The sequence below is a fragment of the Cotesia typhae genome, unplaced genomic scaffold, assembly GCF_013202065.1.
Source record: "Cotesia typhae breed Kobodo isofemale line unplaced genomic scaffold, CoteBio_Ctyphae contig_4, whole genome shotgun sequence".
In the NCBI taxonomy this organism is placed as follows: Eukaryota; Metazoa; Arthropoda; class Insecta; order Hymenoptera; family Braconidae; genus Cotesia; species Cotesia typhae.
In genome coordinates, this window is record NW_027423748.1 from 11,193,835 (window position 1) to 11,213,400 (window position 19,566).

General features: G+C 32.8%; 2 protein-coding genes and 1 long non-coding RNA gene across 4 annotated transcripts in view; 1 reads left to right on the forward strand and 2 right to left on the reverse strand.

Moving 5' to 3' along the window:
- The window catches only part of LOC141527694 (uncharacterized), an 82,770-nt gene extending 64,256 nt beyond the window's left edge, over positions 1-18,514 (forward strand). For both annotated transcript variants that reach the window (XR_012479227.1, XR_012479226.1), the window contains 3 exons: positions 7,434-7,520; positions 7,649-7,747; positions 18,176-18,514. This is a non-coding gene — a long non-coding RNA (uncharacterized LOC141527694). The remainder of the gene's footprint in view (positions 1-7,433; positions 7,521-7,648; positions 7,748-18,175) is intronic.
- LOC141527012 (protein CIMAP1D-like) lies at positions 1,944-3,233 on the reverse strand. The gene is made up of 5 exons (XM_074242229.1): positions 3,117-3,233; positions 2,930-3,011; positions 2,631-2,849; positions 2,364-2,571; positions 1,944-2,295 (listed from the first exon to the last, which is right to left on the reverse strand). The coding sequence occupies exons 2-5, from the start codon at positions 2,976-2,978 to the stop codon at positions 2,037-2,039; spliced, it is 735 nt and encodes a 244-aa protein (XP_074098330.1). The 5' UTR covers positions 2,979-3,011; positions 3,117-3,233; the 3' UTR covers positions 1,944-2,036.
- On the reverse strand, positions 3,113-4,293 carry LOC141527011 (uncharacterized). Its single transcript, XM_074242228.1, has 3 exons — positions 4,142-4,293; positions 3,586-4,024; positions 3,113-3,482 (listed from the first exon to the last, which is right to left on the reverse strand). Exons 2-3 carry the CDS (start codon positions 4,013-4,015, stop codon positions 3,163-3,165), a joined length of 750 nt encoding a protein of 249 aa, XP_074098329.1. The 5' UTR covers positions 4,016-4,024; positions 4,142-4,293; the 3' UTR covers positions 3,113-3,162.
- Positions 18,515-19,566: the final 1,052 nt, after the last annotated feature.

Sequence of the window (19,566 nt, forward strand, 5' to 3'; positions counted from 1 at the left end):
ATTGCAATGGAGCCAACTATGAAATTCAATCTTAAAAGTGCTCAGCGTAGAGATTACAATCAAGAATTCTCTGCGTTATCAATCGACAATCGAACTACCAGGGAATCCGATTTGTTCGAGTACTCGAGATTGATCGACGCAAATTTAATTACAAACTTCTCGGCTTCGGATATTTTAACTGGATATTCCACAATATTTTTAAAATAATTCCACAGACAAACCCAAAGTAAATTCAATTTTTTATTACCAACATTTAAAATTTTATAAAAAATAAATATGTATCAAAGTTACATAAATTATATATAAAAAAAAATTGTGAATTGTACACAAGTGGAAAAATATTTTTTTTAAATATTATACCCATTAAATAACAATAATAATAATAATAAATAATAATAATAATGAGTTGAATAATAAATAATAAATTAGTACGCAAATGCATTAATTAAAGTCTTTGATAGCCTCGAGGCTACTTCATTATGCGATTCATTATTCACGCGAAGAATAATTGACAAATCGGGAGCATGAACTCCAGTATCTTATCTAATTTTTATCTTTGACTCCTCTTACGTTGCATTTATGTACCAATAAATTATTTAAATTACCATTATTATTATTTGTGAGTGTCATTGAATTATAAATAATCATTTAGCGGATGTACCAAGAGGTCATTGATACCAATTTTCGCTAAAAAGTCATTCAAAATTTCTCATCATTTTAACAATCAATTTTGATCTGATTTTTTCGTCAATTTAAATCGGATATTTCCCGTAGATCTGACCACTCCTCGTCCTGCGAATGATCCAGCTGTTGAAACCGTCGGGGTTTAGACTTCTGATGTCTGGGTGAATTATCACTGGCTGCGAGTGCTGCGACTGGGTCGTTTTTACGCTGATTGCTGATCTAGAAGACTCGTTGTCGGTAAAAATGCAGTAAGGCCTTGACTTTCTCAATATTTGGTGCTTTTTTCGAAGGATTATTTTCTCTGGGCCCGTTGATGCGTCACCCCGGGGGTGGTTTAGCATCGGGAGTTCAAAGACCGAGTCCGGATTGTTTTCATCTTCCGTCAGGTCAACTATCGGTCTAAATTATCAATTAGAATCCAGTTTTAATATTTTAATATTTATTGAGTTATGAATTAATAATAATTAGGAGTTATTTTTAGGACGTACGGATTTTCGGGTTGAGGATCAATTGCAGGAGCACAGTGGTCATTCTCAAAAGCATATTGCGTTGAAAAGTACAGAAATATCGCAAAGAGAGCGAAAATAATAAAGAAAGCTGCTAAGTCGGCGAACAGTTGCTTGGACAATGTTAAATATCTAATTTTTTCTTCCCGTACTTCGAAATTATTCAAATCCACGATCAAGGGTATGAATTCGTTGACAATAAAGTCCTGAAAAATATTATTTATTATTTATAATAGATCTGAAATTAGCAGCGAGAAACAAAAACTAGCCTGAATTGAAATGACGTACTTTTATGTAAATAAATATGCGCCGAAAAATAACTTGAAGGACGTGAAATAATTGTCTGACTGGTTCCATGCTAAATAATTGTCTGACGGAAACTAAAATCTCAAGCAGACGCGGTAAAGTTTTCATATCACAAAAACTATCAATTTATTTAGTTTATTTAGATTTTATAATTTAATTATAACCATTGTCTGTCGAAAAATGACGAGCCACTCGTGAACTGCTGGTTAATTTTTACAGAAATAATGCTCACTTCAATTTTGTTTAACTCACTGCTATTTTAAATATCGATTGTCATGTGTTATCACAATCGTTCCAATTTATTTTTTATTAAATTAAGACAATTATACAATTGTACTGACGTGACGCAACCACGCACCTGAGATTACGATCTTAGTTCAATTTTATAATGACATTCAGACAATTAGCGATAAATGGATTCATCATGTCGGTCGTATAAAATGTTTTCGACATCTATTGGCCTCTGACGAGCTCAGAAAAAGTAAAAAATCCGTAAATAAAGTTAAATAGTAAATTAATAAGACAAATTTAAATATTTTATTAATTTTTTAAATAAGTACAAGGCTGAGCTTCGCACTCGCTGTGGCGAATTCCAAATGAAAATGCCGGGGGTTGTTTTCCTGGGTTATAAATTGGATTGTACATTGGTCCAGGTCCACTGCTGTAGCTACTGAGTTGTTGTTGACGAAATTTCAACGAAAAAGCTGGATATTGTTTCTTTACAACGTTATAATTTGGGTTTCCGTAATCAGCTGGCCCGGGTCCGGAATATTTGCTTGAATCTGAAGATCTTCCTTTGCTAAAATTAATTATAAATTATTTTTCAACCTCCAATTTACTAGAAATTAAATAATAATCATTAAATACAGAGAAACGGCTCCACAAGTTTTTTTATGAGGAATTTTAGGCCCCAGGCAAGACGGAACGACGTAGGAATTGGGCCCGGGTCCATCAAGTGATAAATGGTCGGGCTTGAGTTTTGACTGGATGGAAAATGATGGAGATGTCCGAGAATGGTTGATTGGCGGACACGTTTCTGGGTGATACGCTCCAGGACCGGGTCCAGATCCAATCACTGATGATTTAATTTATTTTTAAGCCACTTTTTAATTATAGTTTTGAAATTTAACGTACCAACAAACGGAGCTCGGCCAGCAATTGAAAAAGCCGGGGGTTTTTCTATTCCTTGTCGCGTCAAGTGATAAGTATTGTATCTATTTGGACCTGGACTCGCAGAGACATACAATTTTTCATCATGTCGAGATGTAATGGAGTATGCAGGGTTCCTTTTGCGAGACAAGTCATGTTTTTCAAAGCCCAGCACGGGAGGAAGACTGTAAGCCGGTCCAAGACCTAATTTACATCAATTAAAAAAATTATTTCGTCTTAATTAATATTTGATCAAAAATTATCCAACAAAAATAAATACTTGCCTCGGGATTTGCAACTCAGCCTCGGTTTTTCAATTACTCTAGTCGTCATCTTGAATTTAGAAAATCAATACTTAAATTTACGCTAAATAAAATTAAATTAAATAACAAACAGCAATTATAAATGAAGTGAGTAGTTTCTAAAATTAAAAGCTAAATTCACTTAATTAAAAAAAAAATACCAAATTACAATTTTATATATAATATATTTTCTTCCGCTTAAAAAATTCCTATAATTATTTTTTTTTATCAATATCATCATCATCATCATCATCATCATCCTCATCTTCACTGCTCCCATCATTATTAGTATCATTATCACTGTCACTAGAACTGGAGCTGGATGTCGCATGCTCGTCGGAATCCCAATCTGAGTCATCAAAGCTCTTCTTCTTCGTAACCATCAGTGATTTTAATTTATTAACTAAATCATCTCGAGTTAGCGGCGATTCTTCAGCAGTAAGCGTTTCTGTGTCTGAATTCGAGTCGTCTTCATACTCATCTTCATCTGAATCATCCTTGGAGTCTCTAGGCTGGGTCGCATCTTTTTTGATACCTGGACAAATTAAATAAATTACCAAAATACTCTAACTAATTATTTATGATACCAATTACTTTCAATATCACGGTTATTTAATTTAATTTCGCAAAGTACAAACCATTTCTATTCATGTAGCGCATAAACGTCCTCCTACGCCTCTCAGGCAAGGTCTTGAGCATCAGCCTGAGTTCCCTGTCGAGCGTCAGAGGTTTATCCTCGACACTGGGCTTGACAACCTCAGTCTTTTCCCCGCACTTGGGACAGACCTCATGCTTACTGGCACAGGGTCCACACATAATGTGATACGCGTGTTTAACGCACCTCTGCTCGCACTTGCAGCAGTTACTCGGAGCCTTTAACGGCTTGTACTTCTTGTACTTAATCTTCCATTCGATAACTTTCTTGCACTTTTCACAGACGTTGACAACCTGGATTTTGTTTATCGCCTTCGTCGTATGCGAGGTATCGTGCAAATTATTTTTAAATGCGTGTCTATTCTGATGTTTTTGCGGTCTTGAGCGAGCCGAATTTCCCTTTTGACAGCTCATTTTGCTTCTCTATAATTACAAAGTTATTTTTATTGCTATTATATATTATATTAATTCAATAATAAATAGTCATATTATTTTACTCCGTAAACTACTTTATCAACATAAGCCTGATAAATTACTCACCTTTTTTTCTGGAAAATATTTTTATTTAAACCTAAATAGTAATTAACAATTTTCGCAAAAGATTATAAATTTATTAATTTAATTTTTTTAAACAAATTAGATAAATAAATTTTAACCTTATTGACACGTGTTTACAAATTGGAAAAATAACAACTAGTAAAGTGGCGCACGGGTGGAGAAACTTGAAACTCACGCGACTTATCTGCCATCTGGAGATGGTAGAAATTTTTTAAAAATATGAAACTGTCAAGAGACATCTGATTAATTTTTGCTTTTACTAAAAAATAATATTTTACAAAATTTGTAAGAGTTTTAAAAAAATAAAAAAATAAAAAAAATTGCGAGATGTCTGTTACTTTTAGCGTCATCAAAAAAAAAAAAAAAAATAATTGAGCGGAAACATGGAAAACTTTATAAAAGCAAGTACGTCTGACGATAAGGGACAGGCTAATGAGTTAAGCGGCGGATAATTAGACCTGGAAGGTAATAAATGTAAATATATAAAATTGAGTAAATTAAAATGTCTTGTGATAAGAGGAGGGTCAGTTACACTTGATAGGAAGATAGGAAAATAGTAAGATGGCCATATTATCCTTGTCAGCGATCCTCGAAGAGATCATTGAGATCATCAAGTGTTAGCAGCGAGTACAGGCATGGTTTAATATAAACAAGCGTATAAGTACCAAGTAGCCTGGTACTGGGGAAGCCGAAGAAGCCCCCGAGGCCTCAGACGAACCATCGTCTATGTTTTATCCTCAAAAACCAGTTATTGCCTGAAAGATTGTTAGTAAGTTCCTTTCTTCTTCATCAAGTCTGTCCACATCACTATTTTTTAAATTAAATAATTATTATTTTTTTTTTTTTTTTTTCCTTTCCCAGCTGATTGTTTTATTCGATAACCATTCGCTAATGAGTGTATTGAATCGTGAATTAACGTAAACCGACTCATCTTAAGATCTGTGTTCAGATAATCTTATGATAACGGGGAGATAATTGTAAGATTTTATCTTTTTTTTTACCTTTATTATTTTCATCTTAATTTACTTGCGGTACATATATTTATGGACGAAAAAAATACAATATAGATTTATAATTAATCCTTTAAGTTTATCCAAACTATATATTAACTATAATCGTATGTAATGTATGCTTTCTCGTTCATAAATATATTATTTATAAATTATCCCTCCTTCATTCATTATTTTTTATTGACTTATTCAATATTTTATTCCATCAAACCTTTCAAATCTCTATAATTGATAATATAAAAATATTAAAAAAATAATTTTTTCAACTTTTTACTAAAGTCTTGATATTTTTTCCTTTACTTTTATTCTTGAAGATTGTTTATCTATAAATACAAAGAATGAATAATTAATAAAATTAAAAATTATTCAATTAAATTTAAAATTTCATTTATAGTTTATTCAATTTTCTATATTTGGATTATTTTTTAAATAATCTCTCCATTAAAATATTTTTAAAAAATATTTTTCATCTAACAAATTTAGACTTATTAATGAACAAAAAACCAAATTATCGAAATAGAAACAAATTAAAATTCATAAACACTCGGATTTAAGTTGTTAATTATTTAGATAGTCGTCAGAGTATGAAACTAGAGAGGAAATTAAATAGTTAATGTACAAACAAAAATAGACAATGCATTTAAATATCTTATCGAAGAAAGGAAATAACAAAAGTTGGAGGTGGAGAAGGTTGAGGAGGAGGAGATGCAAAAAGTATAACCGTAAGTAAAAATCACTAAAGGCTAAAAGTAAAGTCTGTCATTATGAATAAATGATATCGTCATTAGTGATTCTCGGTAGAGATCAGCTCCAGGACGACCAATAATTTATTCGGTAACAAGAGCTGGTGGTGTTGCCGATGAACCTGGAGGTGGAATAGGAGTAGTAGGAGGCCAAGCCCAGATCAAACCAGCGGAACAGACAAAGACAGATAAAAATTGAGATTGATTTTCACATTAAACTCATTTAGCTCCAATATCTATCTATCTATCTATCTATCTATCTATCTGCCGTCTGGTTTTCTCTTTCTCTCTCAATCCATTGTATCAGCATAATATCCACACACCGTTCCAGGTGATGCTGATGCTGGCTCTGCTACTGCCGGGGTCATTACAGGTCGAAAGTTCGCCAGGGCACCTATAGATAGATCACCTATCAGAGACCCTCTTTCTTCTCTTCTCCCCCCCTCCCCTTCCCCTTCCCCTTCCCCTTCCCCACCCCTGATCCCTTCCGTCGCTCTCTGACAGGTGAAACAATATAAAATATTCAACGAGAAGCCTTAACACGACCGACTGTCAATCTGTCAACTATTTCACCAGGTTCATTTCCCTGCTTCCGTAGATTTTCCTCTCTGCTACGTCAAAAATCTCTCCCTGGCAATCCTACTCTGTCACACCGCCATTACATAATAATATACCATAAATTTTCCTCTTCCTTTTTTCGTCTGGCTGGCAGACTGATGCTAAACATTTAATAAAAAGTCATAGGTGGAGATCAGAGGAGTGAACTTGCTTGAGCTAGCATCTGCTTCAGCCTCAGCTTCAGCCTGAACCTCCAACCGGGATAATAACCAACGAGGTTTACTGTAACGTAGACAATAAAAGTTAAAGCCACCGGCCAGCAGACTGGTGAATGAGCAGTACTTTGAAATGCTTTTAAAATTTTAATATTGTATGTCTGACCCATATCTTCTCCATCCCCATTGCACGTTTCATACGATAACTTGTGATTCATCTCTCCTCTTAAACAATACCATATAATATATAATAATGCATATAAAAAGAATACGAGGACGAGCTGCGGTTTGACAACCAGAAAAACCAACTCTTTATATGTTATATAAATATATACCACGTCTTTTGTACGTACGTGTGCCAAGCTCGAGGATTTTATTTAGCTGGTTCGTGCTCGGTAACAGAGAACAGCGGAATCCCCGCTTCTGGTCCTGCTTCTCATGATACACTGTCACCTGTATAGGAGATACGTGCTTTGTAAATGCGATATTTATTTACTTTTTTTGATTTTTATTTTTATTTTTATTTGCTTCATCCCAAACTAAAAGGTATATACAGAGAAGAGACTAATTTGAATGCAGAGTGTTCACGACCAAATTTTCATATATATGATCAAGGGACTTGTTCGGCCGGGGAATTTTCAACACAGAGTTTATTTAAAAGATCATTTTTTATTTTTGTATTGGTAAATTTAATACATTTTTTATTGATATAAAAATATTAATTAATAAACATTGTTTGTTGTTACAGAACCGGGAGCATTTACGCTTGAAAATGAACGTCTAAGGTAATTAAATCCCAGCGCAAATATTTGTTTTCCAATAGCTAAATCAACAGGTAAAAATACTAAAATGTTTTTACAATAATATTTATTTTTATTTTATAAATTAATTAATTAACTAATAACAATTTTTTTTTTTTTTTTTTTTTTTTTTTTTTTTTTTTTTTTTTTTTTTAAATTAAAGATAAAGGAAAATTTATCTGGGATTTGTTGGCTACATGTTACTTTAAGATTGAAGTCATGGTGAACAGGAGAATAACGGCAGTCGATTCCTAGAAAATCAGTGAGTAAAACTAAAATACACATTAGTTAGATTTAATTGATTGTTTGTGTTTACTTCAACACATTTTATCGTGATCTCAGCTTCTTAGAAAGCGAATACTCGCCCACCTTACCGGTGTCTGCATTTATCAGGCAGCTCCTCGCTTCTCGCGGTCCAGAATCTATTCTCTCGAGTCAGGACTCAAGTCGCTGGATATAATAATATAATATTATACACAACTATAGGCCTCTGTACTCTGGGGCAAGTAATTAATGGCTGCGTTTACCGAGCTGATGCAACAAATCCATTAGATTTAATCCCCGGTGTATGTCATTGGCAATTCGAGTTTCATTTTACATTTTATATTTATTTCATTGCAATATTACAATACCATAAATATTTACAACTCGACAGGTACTTACAATATTAATAAATCCATGCTAACATCACCAATAATTATTTAAACTTTTATATATTTTATAAATCTAAATCTAAATCTAAATTGTTGGATTTATACCCTTCTCTGATTATGATTATTGCCCGAAAGCCAGTTTCAAAACAAGGCTTTCTGAGCAACAATCAAAAGCATAAAGAGTATTCGATGGTACTTTCAAGTTGATCAGATGTTTTCAAACTTTATCCTGCAAATTGAATAAATAAATTTTATTTAGAGTTAAAATTATTTAATTAAAGAAAAAAGACAAAGAAGCTCAGTTTCTTTGATCTCCAATGCAATGGATTAAACATCAATAGAGTAGAGAGTAGAGAGTAAAATTTTTATTACTCGCGACAGCAATAAGTGGCTTTACCCTTTCACGGTATTATTTTTTAACTTGTTCTGAAAGGGATTAAATATTAGTGAAGATTATCCGATAATATTTTTATGAGAGTTACCTCGAGTTTATATTTTATTAGACGTATGACAGGCTGCTCACAATAATAAAACCTAAAATAAAATAAACTATAAAGTGAATTGAATTTCTTGAGCAATTATTATTTGAATAAAATTTTAGATTGCAAATCACTTCGGTTAAACTTGTTGAAACCACAACCAAGTCACTATTCAAATCCCGAAAGTTAAACAATTAACCAAGCAAATACATAAATCAAAGCAAAACATAACTAAAGTTTGGTATTTAGTTAATAGAGTGAAGTAATGAGTAAACTAAAATCACAAGTCACTAACGGTTTGTATTGTATTGCTAGACTGGGTAGCAATAGACTGATGAACTGATGGAGTGATAGTTGAAGAGGCTGATAGTTGTAAGAAGTTCGACCTCGTTGCTCCGAGTCGCGAGCGCGAATGATACCACCAAATGAAAGGGTTAAGATGCTGGGCAGCTTTCGGATGAAAGCAGTGGGGTAGTAAAGGTCTGGGGTAGGATACTTGGCTCAAGTGCTAATGGAGGGAGTTAAATATACATGTATATATCGCGGATGGAGAATGGAAAGGGCTGCCGGAGGGTATAAGGTGGTGGAAGAGCTTGAGGGTGGGATTCGCCGGGGGATTCTGCGCGCAGATGAATTATTCTCTCTCGCGGTCGCCGCGGCAATTCGCATGTCCACGCGACCACCGGTTTACCTATACGGTGTCTGTCCATTAACTGTTCTAATCTCCGTAATTTGACAATTAGCCAGGGTTTGCAACCGTCGTAGACGGGCTAACGGAATCGCGTCAATCATTCCGCTAATGCGACCGAGTCAATGCACCTACCGACGCTCTACTCCACTCTGATGATGTCTTTCATCTCCATTTGCTCTTTATCTCTCTTTTTTCATTTATATATATTATATTATTATACATATATACGTCCTGATAAATTTCCGTCTGCTCTCCCTCGGTTTAATTCCAACACACGTCATTGGGGTTGATTGATTTGTTTTTATTAAATAAACTAAATATTCATCTACACTTACGTCAATATTTTTTTAAATTTTTGTTGTAGTAAATATTATTTGGTTCAAGGATTTTTTTTTTTTTTTTTTTTACTAACATTTATTTTTTTATAAATGTAAATGTTAATTATAAATATATTATTTTTTTATAAAATATTTGAACAAATTTTTCATCCGAGAAGAGTGAACTGGTTTATGGGCCGCCCAATCTGAAACACAAAAAATAAAAATATTATTAATATTTGTAATATAAATAAAAGTGAATTATATTTATTAACATTAAGCGCTTTGGAGTGTAAAAAGTGGTAAAAATAGCGAGAGTATAGTTGTCTCGAGTTGTTGAGGGAACATTAAAAAGTACTTTGCATCTCTGGTGGCAGTTTTTCTCATTCCGAGTGCGGGCGTTGGGAAACCTAAATAAAGAGCAAAAAATAATAACGATAATTCAAGTCGCGAATAAAAAGAGCCGAGAGAAGGCAATGAACGGGCCAGGGCCAGATACTGAGTACTAAACTGAGCAAACAGCCAACCAGAGTTGGCTCCATCAGAATGGAATAGAGGGAATGGAACGGGAGATCAGAGACCGAGAGATGGATAACATAACCGAATGCGAATGCGAATAGATTTAATGCTTGAGGGACTGCCGAGCAAATGTATGTGAGTTTGTATCCATCCCGATGCGGGTCCTAACCACGCAATACAGCAGAGTTTAAAGTTTAATCGAGAACCAAGGTCGCCCGGGAGCCACTGAGGAGTTGAGAGGCCACGTGAGTAATCGCAAGCTGAGATCCACGTGGCAAATGCTCTGTAGAATATCCACACACCAGTTCAGTCTGTTGTCCCTTCTCTATCTGTATAATGCGTATAATGTCTGTCTGTACAATGTTGTAGCTTGAGTTTATAGCAGTGTACCTACCAAGTATAGGCTCATGCTGTGTTATGTTTCTGTTGATGCTCATGTAGGTGTGGGTGTAGCTGTAGGTGGAGGTGGAGGTGTAAGATAGGTTTACTAATGTACACTTGGCTCTAGTTTGAGGATCTTGAGTGTCTCGAGTACCCGGGGGATGCTGCGACACGCTCAAATCTCACAAGAGTTCACTGCTGCTTAGTATGTTGAATCGCAGTCCAGTCGCCAGTCAGCAGTCAGTAGTCAACACTAATGCTTGTACATATCTACAGGTATATACTGCTGTATGATGTACCGTAAGTATTAGTTCATTGCCCAGAGGGGATATGCAACATTACATTCCGGATTAACGCGTTTGATATTCTAAAAAAAAAAAAAAAAAAAAAAAAATTAAATTAAATTAAATTAATCAAAGAAAAATTTTTTCATTTAAGAATTTTAAAAGTATTGAATAATAAAAGCTAAAGTTTTAGAAGTTTAAAAAACACTCAACTCTTATCTTATAATCTTTTTTAACTTTTAATCGATCCATGGAAGATCGTATCCACATTTCCGAGCAGCATACATAACAGTTACAAAGTATTTTATTTAGTTTTTTATTGAGTATATTTGAGAATTGGGGAGCACATGTCGGTTCTCAGCTACTAGACTACTCGAATGGTCCTTAAAGGGATTTTTTATGAAGATTAAATGAAAAAGTATAAAGCGGAAATAGAAAGATAAAATAAAATACCTAGGAGATAAATCCAGCGGTAGTGTAACTGGGATTGTATTTTTCGATAAAAATATTTATCCTGCTACTTGGAGTTTTTTAATGTACCGTGTACCGTTTTTGCGAATATAAATGAATAGAGACAAGTGGGTAAGCGGTACAGCTAGGAAGTGAAAATAAGGAACAGAAGGGATAGGCATCATATTTTTTATTTGCCTCAATATAAATACAACGGCGTATATAGTATCGTATCGGGTCGTTTCCTCGCTGAATGCCTAATGTATTTGTCCTGTAGATTCGATTCAACATTCAACATTCAACTTAAACTGCTCTGTAATATATAATAATGGTACATATGTACACTATATTATATTATATACTTATACACATGCGAGAACAAGAACAAGAGCACGAGAAAGACAGACAGCAGTTCGCTGTTTCGACATTTATTTATATGGCATTTGAATCCCATGTCGATCGGTTAATTTTTTCAACGTCTCCCGATTCGAGAATTTAAAAGTCAATGGGGTGAGGTCACGCGAGTTCGAGTTGACAGTCATTTAAATTCAGTGGTCCATTTTAATAATGATAACTGATAACAATATATCAAGTCTACAATTATCGAAATTATCCAGAGTATCATTACACACAAATATATTATTATTATTATTAATTTGACAAACTCTCAAGACAAGATTTTTTTTTTTTTTTTTTTTTTTCAGTGTAATAAAATAAAGAAATAACATGTGTAAAAATGTTATTTCTTTTTCTTCAACAGAGGATATTTATTGGACAATTTGAAATAAATCCCGACGGATACGGATACGGGTGATCAGTTAATCGACTTTGAAATAAATACCATTTTATTTACACAGTAGCGTTAAATTATTTGTCGGGTTTTTGCGATAAACTTACTTGTTAGTAAATTCCGTTAGGACAAAATGGAGCTAATAAATAAATATTTAAGCTCGGCTGAGTTTAAAAAAAAAAGGTAATGAATATATAAAAGGATTTTGTCAAAGTGTTGAAGAAAGAAATAAGTAAAAATGTAAATATATTGAGAGATTTAGTGAATTTCATATGCAATATAGGGTTATTGAGGAATGTTATCGTCATAGTTGAAGGTAACGGAATATCCCAGACATTTCTGACAGTAGCTACTCCCCCTGTATGCATAAGTATATATGCGATAACATACATAGGTGTATACATCTACATCAATGCAACAGTCTCATTGGATTTAGTTGCCGGTTTGTGAGTATGAATACACTCGACGTACATGAAATTGTTTTGGGAGTGCGTGTTTCGCTAATTCTAATAACAGCGGCAAAACACATTCTCCACTCGGTTCAGTCTTTGGGTACATATATGTCATATATGTAGTACCAAGTATGTATTTTATAGAATATCTTGTTAAGGTATACGCTGATGGTGAATATTTCAGGAGATATAGTGATATATAAGTGCGCACTCACACATGTGTGCTCAACCAACACACTCATTTCGACTACAATCAACTCTACGCTCCTATATTATCTCGAGAATAATGAGCATATGTTGGCGTTGTTCAACTCAAAGTATATATGCGCCAATGTGGATTTTAATTAATAGCCTTTCTCTCTATTATTTCTTATGGCATATTAAACCAAAAATATTCTATCTTGTCTTCATTATATTGCCTTTTTTTGACCATTAAACGTCTTTGTTGTCAACAATCAACCGACGAATCTTTCTCTTTTTTGTATTAATATTCTTAACTGTACATTTAAGCAAATACTCTCAGTGAAATTAAAAATTTTTATTAAATATTATCAAGGATTATAATAAATCAAAAACTAACAAAGATGAAATAGAAATAAATAAAATTTTAAAAAATGATCTGCCAAAAAAAATAAACCAAGATAAATGAATATATTATTTTAAAATAAAATCTACTATTTTTTATAAACGTCATGACAAGCAGAAAGAGATGAAAGGAAAGCAGATATAAGAGAAGTATCGTAGTTATGATATATACAACACCGGGGATGATATTTTAACTGGGTAGTATTATCGGATAACCGCGTTATGTAGCAGCGGTGTAGTGTAGTATAGTATAGGTAACATAACAAGGACTTGAGGACCAGCCACTGTTGTGATATGTAGTACATGCATTATTAGCATATGTGTGTCTTGGTATGTTCCTGTCAGCAACACCTTAGATTATTTATCCTTAGATTATCCTTTGGGCACGAGCTGAGTTCACTCACATCACAATACCGAATGAACAGGTGGTTATATACTTCCTAATACACGGGGTTGTTTGACATTCTTATTCTTGTCCTCATTTTTATTTATATTTTTATTACATCTCTTTATAAAATGCATCCTTGCACATTCAGAGCCGAGATTAATAACGCTTTGATTAACCCGTTAAAAAATTTAAATAATTACCCGATCTAATCTTGAGCTCGGGGGCTTAAAGCTTGCCAAGGTGATAGACTGATAAGAATAATTAATATCAAGTCCAGCGAACGAGTTTAATACAACTTATTTATCGTATAGAGTAAAGAGTCTAGAGTTACAAATAGTAGGTACCTTTGATAATAATGAACGCTAACGATATCTGGTGGAGAATCAATAGAAGTTAAGCGAAGGCGGAACTTGTATGATTAGACGTACGCAACTTTTATTTGTCTATATATCTATTTTGTGATCTTTTATGAGCAACTAACGAAGAAATAAACAGATTGCCTTCGTTAATATTATAAGTATCTTGTACCGATCTTAGATGCTTCAAAAGTAATAAAAATAATAATAGTTTATAAAAAAATATCGATTATAAATTTGTTAATTAACTTTTAATTTATTAAAAAAAATCTTACGGGGTCTAATTACTCTATTTCTTAAATTCTAGGAAAAAAACAAGGCGAGGATTTAATACCAGCAATTATACTGTTGAGTCAATGGTTTAATTGTTATATTACAATGTTATCTGACAAGAAGCGTCATTAAAATGAATACAGAATGATAATAACAAGAATAACAAAACGAATAAAAATAAGAAAGATAAATTTTATGAGTAGTGAGCACGTACCTGCTATGCTACAAAACGCTCACTGGTGGGTTCTGAGTAGTCTACTCGGTTTCTAATCCCCAATAATTCTCAGCTAAGTATATTATACTGTACTATATTATGTTTCATATATATATATATATATATATATATATATATATATATATATATATATATATATATATATATATATATATATATATATATGATAGCGGAGAGCAAAACTGAGACTGATTCCGTCAAAAATTTAATGAAAGGATCCGGGGAATAAAGGATAAAAGAGAAAGCATAACTGGGTCCGACACGATTAGTTGTTTTTTTAGCGATTAAGGGAAAAAGAGGACACAAAATTAGATTCTTACGCTTGTAGATCCTTGGCCCCCTTATTCTAACGACTCTCAAGATACAAACGCTTTAGTTTGTAAAGTCTTCCTCTTCCTCATCCTCATCTTCCCTCGAGCACTCGAATCTGCTCTCTACTTATTCGACTCTTTACTTCTATACTCTCTTATTCTATTTTTCTTTATACTCCTCTTTTACTGAAAAACCACTCGAACAATAATTTCTCGAGTGTCTGATTAAAAATTAAAAAAAAAAATCCGATTTCAATGACTGGGAATTTAAATTTATAATTCAACATTTTTATTATCTATTATTCATTTTAAAATTATAAATTTAAATTAAATATAAAGCAAACTGCTTAAATGATTATTATAAGTTGTTAATTTTTTTTTTTTTTTTTTTTTTTTTTACTATGATGATGATGATAATAATAATAATAATAATAATAATCATAATAGTGTAGAGTACTGGTGATGTAATTGCGGTGGAAACGACGTTTTATAATGCTGGGTGGGTAGTCATTCGTTAGGTATTTTAGAGCGCGAAAACTCTGACAAAATGTTTCTCGTTCTCGTACACCGAGTAAGTATCGTGTAGAGCACAGTAGCGATGGTTAGCTATATGTATGCTGTTCACTTGTATATTTAAACGGCACGTCTACATTTTCAACCGGTTGCCAAGTTAAGTGGTATCGTTACCGACTGACGTGATGCATAAATACTACATATACTCTGTTTCACGCAGGAATACCAAAGAAAACTCAACTCAACGTCTACACCCCAAGGATACCTATCGAAATAAATGCAATAAAGAATCCACTAAAAAAATTATTCTATAAAAATAAATATAATGATGATAATAATAATAGTAATACAAGCTAGTACGGTGGAAAAAAAATTCCTAAGCGAGGTGTTTTCCAAGACACCGCATCTGTCTCCTAAGCACATTTCTTTCAGCTCAACAAGCTAAAACTTTTCAACCGAGATGTCAGCTATTTTATCACTTTACCACTTTACCACTTTTGACTTAAATATTTGATGACTTTATATATGTATAATATATTAACCGGTGAATTTTCTCATACATATTAAGGTGCATTAAAAAATTGAAAAATATTTTTTTCTCAATGATTTACAATTTTTTTTTTTTAAATAACTTGCGAAATATTATATTGTCAATATAAGTGTAATGTTATTTTAATCCCATTCATCAGATGATGGATATTACACTTTATTTGACTTTATTTGACAGTAGCAAGACCTCTTTGATTGAAATAAATAAAAATAAAAATAGTTGCGAGCGCTGATTGAAAGAGACGTGTAAATATTTATTATAATTATAAAGTAGAGAGTTAATATTTGTAATTGAAATGTTATTTGAAAGTTGACATAATAATAATTAAGAAAATGAGAATAAGAAGATCGAGTTACAAGTTTTCTCGACTACTGTTCATTTGGTTTTACTCACTCGATGCTTTGATATTGATGGACGGCCAAGCAAAAAGAATAATCGAGTATATTACCATTATCATTATTATTATTGTTGATGGATCGTGTGAGGCGGTTTGTAGATGCAAAGGATGCAGAGGATGTTGAGTAGGCTGTAGACTGAAGACCGGGGGGATAATATAAATAAAAATAAAAGAAGGTGAAAAGAGGAAGAAGTTGAGAGAAAAGATGAGAGTGTAAAAATTTAGTAGGGGCCTGCATGGTGGAGGATGGAGGAAGCAGCTCGAGTTATTCTCGGTGATGCAGCAGAAATCAGAGTCGGGTTCCATTATCTGTGAGAAATAATCGGGAAAGCACGTAGGCGTAGTCTTACGCTGGTTTAAATGAGATTTACAATAACTAAGCAAGAAACTCCGGCAGGATGCGATTAACCACCAAAGCGGAAACCTTTTTTTTGTCGGTCAAGGTTTTTAAATTAACACTGACGTTTTACTTTTTTACTCGGAATCCACAATTTGATTACGCGTGCTTCTTTTTTATTTACTTTTATTTTATCTAACTAACTGTTAAGGGAGATAACATCGGTGATACCTTACTCTGCTCTGATTAATAGATTACACCACCAGCAATTTCTGAGGAACGGATTTTAATTATAAATTTGACAACAGATCTTTTTATTTTTATTTTATCGATTCACGGAGTAATTTGTGAGTCCTTAACAAGGTCATAAAAAATTTACAAGATTGTTTTACAGCTGGCAGTTGAATAGAAGAAGCTAATAATAATTGTTTAAAAAAAAAAAAAAAAATGATCATTATTGGAATTACGAAAACGAAAATCAGCTCGACTGAATTAACAAAAAAATAAATGAAATGAAATTGATAAAAAAGAATATTAAAGTTAAATACGTTTTATTGATTATTTAAAATTAAATGTTAGTTCAAGTGGTGTGTAAGTAATATCGCGACTATTGACTAAACGCATTTTACGTATGGTAGACACGTCCGTAAGCGATAGCACGAAATCGATATAAATAAAAAAAAAAAAAAAAAAAAAAAAAAAAAAAAAAAAAAAAAAAAACGGTATATGAAATAAAATAAAACAATTATCTTGGCATTGTTAATCGCCAGCAGACTTGTTAGACTTTGAAATAAAACAAAACCGCCATATGGAATCGTATTTGATATTTTTATTATAACAGTTCACGTAGCAAGTCTTCTCTCTTGAAGAATTTGAATATTTATCAATATTTTAATTGCCATCGGTATGAAAAAATAATTTAACAAAATAAATTTTTAAAGATGCTGCTTATTTATTTGCTATTGATTATTACTTATATTTTTATATAATTATAAAATTAAATAACGTTAGTTTGCTCAACAAATGATTGCAGCATCAAGTAGTCTATCAATCACTTAAAAACTCGATGGTTGATATCGCAATATCAATATTTACTGAATCGACGATCGCTCAGGAACATATATATATATATATATTGTATCGGCTGATAAGTAAATAACCGCGACTGAAAAATATCTGTAATTAATAAATTAAATGAACTAACAAAAATGGTTACCTTTATCTGGCGAGTTATGCAAGAGGTGAATTTTTTGATATATTAAATATTAAATTAACTGCAAATAGAATTTTTACACAGAACAAACATTTAGTTCCTTTTTTTGTTGAAGAAATTTAAATATAGTCAGATGAAAATACATATATGATATTTCTCGTTTTGATTGAATCGAATGGTAGAGTGTGTTGGGCAAATATTGAATTGTGATTAATCCTGTCTGGTCTCTACTCGCGATATCCAACAACTAAATTCCTCTTATAATTGTCAATTTTATATAAATGTATTTTATATGCTGTTTTCAATTTATACTACTGTAGTTTGGTCATGTCGTTAAAAATTTTATAAATTACTCATTTTATTTTTTTAAATTTTACTGAAAATGTAAATTCAAATTAAATTAAATTTTTTTTTTCTACCAGTGTAGCATGGATAGCCTTGAGAAGAGTTGTAAGCAGGCGTTAGAAGTATTATTATATCTTATATTGCATTTATATTGCTCCAACTGTTGTTTAGTTAGCAGGTTCCAGGGTAAAGGAGCGCCAGAAGGAATGGAACCAGTCGCAAATTAATGCTCAGAAGCGATTCCGGGTAGGCAATCGCAATATCCAACTACCAACCAAGCTAAAACCAAGGTAATATCTAGGGAAAAGCATAAATATTATTCCAGCAAACTATTAGCGCAAGAAGTAGAAGAGAAAACTCACGAAACTCTTGAGGAATTCACAGGCTAGAGGTGTCATCGATGAGGTTTTCTAGCAACTAGTCTGATAAACTTGTTATTCACTTGTACTTTATCTTTGCATAATACTTGGACAGCTGGCTGGTAATTAATGTTTCAATTAGAATCGTTAATTATTGTATTAATAATAATATTCGTATTGAAATTGTACCTCACATATCAATTATTTGCTTTTTATATTTAATTCTCCCAGATTAGCAACTTTATTCTAATCAGACTGAATATTGGGCAATGATAAAAATATTACATCCAAAAAAACATATTCGTTCTAAATATATATATATATATATATATATATATATATATATATATATATATATATATATATATATATATATATATATATCGTCGATCTGTATCTGTATCTATCTATATCCTGTGAGTTTAGTTGTTAGCGTCGTGTGATGTTAACTATCTATCAGTTATGTAGAAGAAACTCGTTTGGTACGCCGACGGCGACGTCCAAGTGCGAATTCCATCCATGGTCCTTCTACTTCTATTCCACCTTCCACCTTATTCCACGGCTCCAATTTTAACTTATATTCAACTTCTCAGTCTCGGTCTAACTCTCAGTCGACATTCTCTTGCCCGAGGCCTAGCATCAGACTCCTTCTAGCTCCTCCTGGTAACTCCCATCCTTCCTAGTCCTGCTAGTCCAAACCTGAATAGCAATAGCGGGAAAGTAAACAGGCTTCCAACTCCCAGAACAGGATCATCTGAATCTAAATCCGAATCGAGTCCACAGGGCTAAACTTCCTCAATAAGACCTTTGCAAATCAATAGTCCTGTCTTTCGATCTTTGAAATGAAATAGAGAAAACATTTTGCCATAAAAAATATTCTCGAGGAGAGAAAAAAAAAAGATCGGATATTGAGAGTAGTGTAAAGATAGCCGTAAGATATTTAAAATGCCTCGGGAATCCTTGTCCTCGGAGTTTCACCGTCTTGTATCTCAGTTAAGTTGTAGGTTGTTATGTTATATTTTGCTCTAAGATTGCACGGGTAGAGTTTAAGTTAGTGTATATAAATGATGAGATGAGGATACACGGGTAAATACAAGTCATGCTCCAACCGTACATTCTTTGTGTGCAGAGGTTCTCTACATCACAATATTTTCAGGAGTTATTGCTTATAAATATAAACATTTTTTACTCCGTTAACTCGAC

What these genes read in the sequence shown, in the direction of transcription:
- LOC141527012 (XM_074242229.1), bottom strand. Translation starts at nt 2,978, where the DNA reads ATGACGACTAGAGTAATTGAAAAACCGAGGCTGAGTTGCAAATCCCGA. An exon ending in TGGCCGAGCTCCGTTTGTTG is followed by an intron (nt 2,572 to 2,630) that starts GTACGTTAAATT and finishes TTAAATCATCAG; the next exon opens with TGATTGGATCTGGACCCGGT. An exon ending in ACTTGTGGAGCCGTTTCTCT is followed by an intron (nt 2,296 to 2,363) that starts GTATTTAATGAT and finishes AATTAATTTTAG; the next exon opens with CAAAGGAAGATCTTCAGATT.
- LOC141527011 (XM_074242228.1), bottom strand. Translation starts at nt 4,015, where the DNA reads ATGAGCTGTCAAAAGGGAAATTCGGCTCGCTCAAGACCGCAAAAACAT. An exon ending in GCGCTACATGAATAGAAATG is followed by an intron (nt 3,483 to 3,585) that starts GTTTGTACTTTG and finishes TAATTTGTCCAG; the next exon opens with GTATCAAAAAAGATGCGACC.